General features: G+C 46.2%; 1 protein-coding gene across 1 annotated transcript; it reads left to right on the plus strand.

Moving 5' to 3' along the window:
- Positions 1-2,559: 2,559 nt before the first annotated feature.
- LOC140897763 (olfactory receptor 51G2) lies at positions 2,560-3,495 on the plus strand. The gene has a single exon (XM_073310819.1). It carries the CDS (start codon positions 2,560-2,562, stop codon positions 3,493-3,495), a length of 936 nt encoding a protein of 311 aa, XP_073166920.1.
- Positions 3,496-6,879: the final 3,384 nt, after the last annotated feature.

Here is a 6,879-nt window from a genome sequence, read left to right on the forward strand (position 1 = left end):
GCAATGGGTTTCTGCTACTGACTCTTTGTTCAGTGAGCAGTTGTATGATACTGTCTCCTGGTAACTGACCAGAAGTTGTTTCTAACACTTACATTCAGGGTCATGTACACACTCCCTCTGCAAATCTCTCTTTCAGTAGTATAGTGTATATATCACCTCTTACACGAGCATGGCAGAAGTAACTTGGACACTGGACTGGATATTAGGGAAATCCTAGTGTTTACACACGTCACCCATGTCTGACGCCAACCCCTCCCCCATCCAGCTGAAGTAACTGTCCATGTTAGCTTATAACTTGCCAGATAACTATAATCCCTTGCATGGGGAGAGGATGCAGGTCCTATGAGGATGAAGAGAAGGCTGTAGGATGATCCACATCTCCGGATTCAGACAACACTATTCAGGCAAAGCACTTCAACTTCTCTTGGAGGGATTCCTGGGGCTCAGATTGTATCACCGGGAGCATTTGGTAAGGGAAAGTTCATAGTTCCAAGTTCTGATCAAATTTACACATTTAAATAGAGAGTGATACAGTTGAAGTCACTATTATTGAATTAAGATCGTGGCCCTACAAATTTATCCCATGTACCTTAAGAGACAGTGGCATAATTTGTGCTCTAAGAAGGTGAAAAAATTATATATAATGTAACCCTGCTGCCAGTCAGAGTTGGCAGCAACAAGGGCCGGGTTCAGTATCTAGGGGTTCCAGTCCAATAACACAATGCAAAACCAGCTCGAGCCCCCACCCAGTGACCTGGGACAAATATATACCACCCCCCTGGGCATGTCTAAGAGGCAATACTTCCCCTCTCGCAAGCACAGAGTCTGAGTGTAGCAAAGAGCCTTTTAATAACAAAGGGAAATAATGTGGCATTATTTTGGGGAAACACCATCAACCGGATTCATAACACAACCCATGAGCAAAAAACCCACCCCAAGCAAACTGGGACGTGTTCTTTCCCTTTTGTTCTTGAGTCCAGCAACCCAAAATCACTCAAAGTCCCAAAAGTCCAACAACCCAAAAGTCTCTGTCCCTGCTCAGGGCAGCCTCAGTGTTCAAAAGTTTATCTGCAGAGTTTTACCTCCAAACCTGGGTGGAGATGTGGTGGGCAGGGGGTTAAGGGGCACCTTACGTGGTCCAAAGCTGATTGCCCCACCTCTCCATGGGACTCCGCTCTGCCAGCCACCCCCATGAGCTGCTCCAGGCATCCGACAAACTGCTCTGCTCTACCAGCCGCTCTCCTCTGCCAGCCATCCCACAAACTGCTTTGCAATATATCTTCAGGCTCCCCCACTGTTTAACACGACACTCAGTTATTTCAGCTCTCAGTAAGTTTAGCTCTTTTGTGATTTTACCTTGTAGTAGGGGAGCCTCAGTACTACTGCACCATTAACCCAAAGTGAATTCAGCTCAGCAGCCTATAACAAAACTCCAAAGAGAATCAAAATTAGCTCTGACCGTCCCCAGTGAACAGAGAAGGAAACGCAAATAGCATGTAATACCTTCACTAGAGGACCCATACCACCAAGTATTAATATCTGTCCCTATCCTCTCTCCAGTCACTGGGTTTTGGAACCCATGACCCTTGCCTAGCGAGTGCTGCTTAGTTGATGGTGAGTCCCTCCATTATAACAAAAGTCCAAGTACAGTTCCACTGTCCTTGATTCACATAATCAGGAAAATAACAGTTTATTCCTGCCCCAAAAACAGAGAAACTGGGGCTCTTAGAGCAGCCAAAGTGACCACTAGGCAGGGTGGGTGTGCCTATGCAAATGAGATCAGCCACTGAAGTTCTTTTCCACAACCCACCATGACTTGCCACCAGATGTCAGGGTAGAGCTCATCCTGACTCTGCTTACATATATATATAAAGAGGCAATGAAACACGTTTATAAATAGCTTCAATGCAGGGCAGATAAATACAATGACCATTTTCACCATGCACTTGCCATGTGTTTCCACACATGTCATGATACAATGGGCCATACTCAGAAGTTAAGAGCCAGAAAGAGTGTCTCTGCGAAGGTCACAATTGTAAAATAACAGCGTTCAAGTAGGCTGCAGAACTCAAAGCCACAAGATATCAATGGGGCCAAGAGCTTGGAACCTTTCAAAGAGTGACTGGGTGTGTATACGGGTAACCAGAAAATACAATTCCAGTACTGAGGATTGTTTTAAAAAGTCTAGGAAGGGCCCACAACCTTCCTGATTTATACCACAAAATATTTCTTACTAGTGGGCGTCGAGGGACCCTTTTCCTGGGAGCAGGTCATCTCATAGCTGCCTATTATAGGGCTTCTTGCACCTTCCACTGAAGCATTGAGAACTGGCTACTGGATACTGAGCTAGATGGACTGCAGGTCCAGTCTGGCAGAGCCTATCTTCTTAACCATGGTGTAAATCCAAGACTATGTTTTTGCTGATCTTCCTTGAGCTCCTGGGAGACTCTAGGTTTCCACAGAGAGCAGAATGATGTCCAATTAAATATCACCTTGTCACCTGTTCTTTTTCCTTTCAGGAAGGAAAGTCCAAAACCCTTGGGACCTGCTATGTACATTATGTCAGCTGTCAATGACACCAAACTCAACTCTGCAATGTTCCTTCTCACTGGCATAACTGGGCAGGAAGACATCCATCTCTGGATCTCTATCCCCTTCTGCTTCATTTATGTTTTTTCAATATTGGGAAATTCAACCATTCTGTTCATTATAAAAATAGATCCAAGCCTCCATGAGCCCATGTACATTTTCCTTTCTATGTTGGCCGTCACAGATCTTGGCTTATTGATATCCACCATACCAACAATACTGGGTATGTACTTGTTTAACTCTAGGGAGATCAGCCTCGATTCCTGTTTTGCCCAGCTGTTCTTCATCCACTCATTTGCAATCATTGAATCCTCCATACTCTTGTTGATGGCATTTGACCGCTTTGTAGCAATCTCTAACCCACTGAGATATGCTTCCATCTTAACCCTGCCGAGAATATTCAAGATGGGACTGGTATGTGTGCTAAGAGGGGTGGCCGTATCATTCCCATTCCCCTTCCTCCTGAAACGGTTCCAATATTGTCGAGTCAATGTCCTCTCCCATTCCTACTGCCTGCACCAGGATGTCATGAAGCTGGCTTGTTCGGATATCACAGTCAACTACATCTATGGCTTGTTTCTTACAGCCTCCACAGTGGGGTTTGATTTACTGCCCATCTTCCTCTCTTATGTGATGATCCTCAAAACGGTGCTGAGTGTTGCATCCCACACGGAGTGCCTCAGGGCCCTGAACACCTGCGTCTCCCACCTCTGTGCCGTCCTGCTCTTCTACACACCGGATATCGGCTTGGCTTTGATACACAGATTGGGGAAGGGCTCTTCTCCCTTACTACAGATTGTCCTGGGCTACATCTACCTGCTCGTCCCGCCCCTGATGAACCCAATCGTGTACAGTGTGAATAGCAAACATCTTCGTGGGAGGATAATCAGAGTGTTCGTCAAGTGAAAGGTCAATGCTGGCTCCAGTGCTGCTGACCTGGGAGATGAAAAACATGGGCCACCTATTCCTTGTTGGACCCTTACATCTGAGAAGACATGAGCTACTGATCTCCAGTCTGTAGAGAGAGGTTCAGACAGTGTTTAAGGTCTGGAGCAATGGGAGAGGGGCAGTGAGGGAGGACAGCTCACTGCGGGATGGAGACCAAGACAGTCAGCATTATTTACAAAGGGCTTGTCTACACTACCAAGTTTTGTCAATGAAACTTATGTCGATACAAAAAAATTGACAAAAGCAAAGTCGCCAAAGCGAGTCTACATTTGCTCCCTCTGTCAACAGATTGTGTCCACATTCAGGGCACCATTCTCAGGGGCAATGCATTGTGAGTATGTATCCCACAGTGCCTGGTGACACCATTCTGATGTTGCACCCTATAATGCTTTCTGGAAATGTGCTCATGAATGTAAATATGACATAACTGGAATATGTTTGATTCTGCCTATGCCATGTAACATATCCCTGTGAAGGTTCTGATCTACTGAATATATTCATCCTATGTGTATGCATGTGTCATTATTGTGTCTGAAGTTATGAATAGTGGCTGTGTACTTGTTTGATTTTTAGTAGCCTTCGTAAGGCATTTGGTCAGCTTCTTAAGAAAGGAATTTGCAAGTTAAGTGTCCAATCAAGAAACATTTAAATTGACAATGGAACCTTGGAAGACTCCAATCCACATAAAAAGCCTACTTGTGATGTTCAAGGTAGCATGTGAAGAATGGCTGCCACCTGTAAAGTTCTGAGTCATGCAGGGACATGTGACATGCCCATGTGACTCGAAAACTGCAGCTTGTAACTGGATTCTGCATAGGAGAGAGAAGGGGTTTCCACCCACAAGAGAAAATCAATTTAAGCCTGAGGGAGACCCCTCCATTTTATCTTCAGCTAACTCAAGAGATAGCCTTTCCACCCCCAAAGGATACCTGAAAGAAACTGGAACAAAGAACAATAACCACAGGGGTGTGAGTGATTGCTGGACCCAGACTAGAAGGAGACTAGTCTGTCAAAGAAACTTACTGTAACATCTCTGAGGGTGAGATTTCATCTGTAATCATTTTCTTACTGTACTCGGTTTCAACTTGTGTGCTTTATTTTATTTTGCTTGGTAATTCACTTTGTTCTGTCTGTTATTACTTGGAACCACTTAAATCCTACTGTTTGTACTTCTGTTAACTTATTAATTAATGCAGAGTTTGTATTAATACCTGTGGTGGGTATTAATACAGCCGACTGTCAGGTCCCTACTGGTGCCACTTGCCACTCTGCTGTGACCTCTGCAGGTCAGTCACTTAGGGATTGCTGACTCATATTTTCAGCTTTTAAGAGGTTAGTCACAAATGCTGGACCCCCACAAGTGATTTCATCTCTCATTTGAGTACTTAAAAGAAAAGGAGGCTCTTAATGGAGCCTATTCAGCTCTATCGTTGAATAGTGGGAAGGAACAAGTTAAACCAGACTGGGGACCCTATGTTAAACCTGTCCCCATCCCTCTCACAGGACTCTGGCATTTGAGTCCCTGGCTTAGCGAGGTCCTTTCAGCTGAGCGTAACCCCCTCATTTGGGAGACATTAAGCACAGTTTCTCTCCCCTTTGTTCATACAATAAAGACAATAACATTGACAACATTTCATTACCCCTGCATTCAGTACTGCAGTGATTTGTAATCTAAGACCAACCAAAGTTGATCACTTTGAGCAGTAGTGCTCTATCTGCTGGATATCTAGGCAAACCAAGAGTGTTCATGTAAATACTGTTTGAAGACTCTCTCATTCCCAGCTAGCTGTCAGGGGAGAACTCATTCAGACCCTGCTTACAGAGGCTTAGGCACCGAACACTATGTTGGGGTCACATGTCATAAAAGGGGACTGGGCTCATGGACCCAGGAGGTCCCTTAGAGGCCTATGTCCCTACGAGCCACATTCACCCATTTTGGGTCACACTGGGAGCTCATGTGGAGTTGCTTGCCCACTATAACCCCCCTGCTCCATGCCCTGGCCAATGGATTTGTCCCTCAGTAGATTCAGAAGAAAGCATAACTTAGCATTATCGTCTGGAAAAGGAATTGTTCTTGGGTTCCTGTTTAGTGATGTCACAGGAGTTTAATTCCCTGAGTTTCTGGTAATCTCAGCATGTTGAGCTGCCAGCTGCCCCCTCCCCAGCCTCTAGCCCCAGAGAGGAAGGATGGTTCAGGGTTGAAGTGCTGGCCTGGGAGTCAGAGGAACTAGCTTCAGTTCCAGGCTCTTCCACAGACTTCTTCTGCGACCTTGGGCAACTCACTTAATCCCTATGGGCTGCAGCCACAGGTGTTTTGGTATGGCTCAATGTGAAGGTGTACAGTAGAAACAAGAGATGCAGGCCATCCTTACTAGATGGAGGACCCAATGCTGGGAAGCAGTGACTCTGAAAAAGACTTGGGGTCTGAAGTGGGGTGACTGCCCCACTCCAGTAAGCAGGGGATAAAAGCAGCCAAGCTAGGCTGATTGGGGAAGCAGCCACAGCGGTGGCCAGCTCAATTAGGGCCCAGCTGGCCCTGATAAGAGGGCTGTGGGCCAAAAGCTGGAGGAGTCTCACTCTAGCCCTGGAATGGGAAGGGCTAGCTGCCTGGGAGCAAGGTACCTGAAGAGGAGCAGTGCTAGGGAAGGGAAAGGGAGCTTAGGAGCTCCAGACTCGTAAACCCTCAGGCTGCAGGCCTTGTTGATGGCCTACAAAAGGTACTGGGGCTGCACAGGGGATAGGTAAAGGCAGCAGGTCCTAACCCCTTGCCAATGATGAGTGGCCATTACACACTTCAGTCTGCCCCAGTGAGCAGGAACTAGATGATGACTGGCAGTAGCCACTGAGGCAAGGTGGGCATAGAGGTATAACCATGCTGGTTCTGGTGGGACCCAACTGAGAGTGCCAATTCAGGATAAATTGCTTCAAGCAGGGCGGTTACAGCCCAACACTGGAGTTTTCCACCTCTAAGGCAAACCAAACAAGCCAGACAGAGAGGACTTTGGTTTGGTTTGGTTTGCTAGCGGAGGGCAACAAAAATGATTAGGGGACTGGAACACATGAGTTATGAGGAGAGGCTGAGGGAACTGGGGATGTTTAGTCTACAGAAGAGAAGAATGAGGGGGGATTTGATAGCTGCTTTCAACGACCTGAAAGGGGGTTCCAAAGAGGATGGCTTTCTAGACTGTTCTCAGTGGTAGCAGATGACAGAACAAGGAGTAATGGTCTCAAGTTGCAGTGGGGGAGATTTTGGTTGGATATTAGGAAAAACTTTTTCACTAAGAGGGTGGTGAAACACTGGAATGTGTTACCTAGGGAGGTGGTGGAATCTTCTTCCTTGGA

Source organism: Lepidochelys kempii, chromosome 1 (assembly GCF_965140285.1).
Source record: "Lepidochelys kempii isolate rLepKem1 chromosome 1, rLepKem1.hap1, whole genome shotgun sequence".
Taxonomy (NCBI): domain Eukaryota; kingdom Metazoa; phylum Chordata; order Testudines; family Cheloniidae; genus Lepidochelys; species Lepidochelys kempii.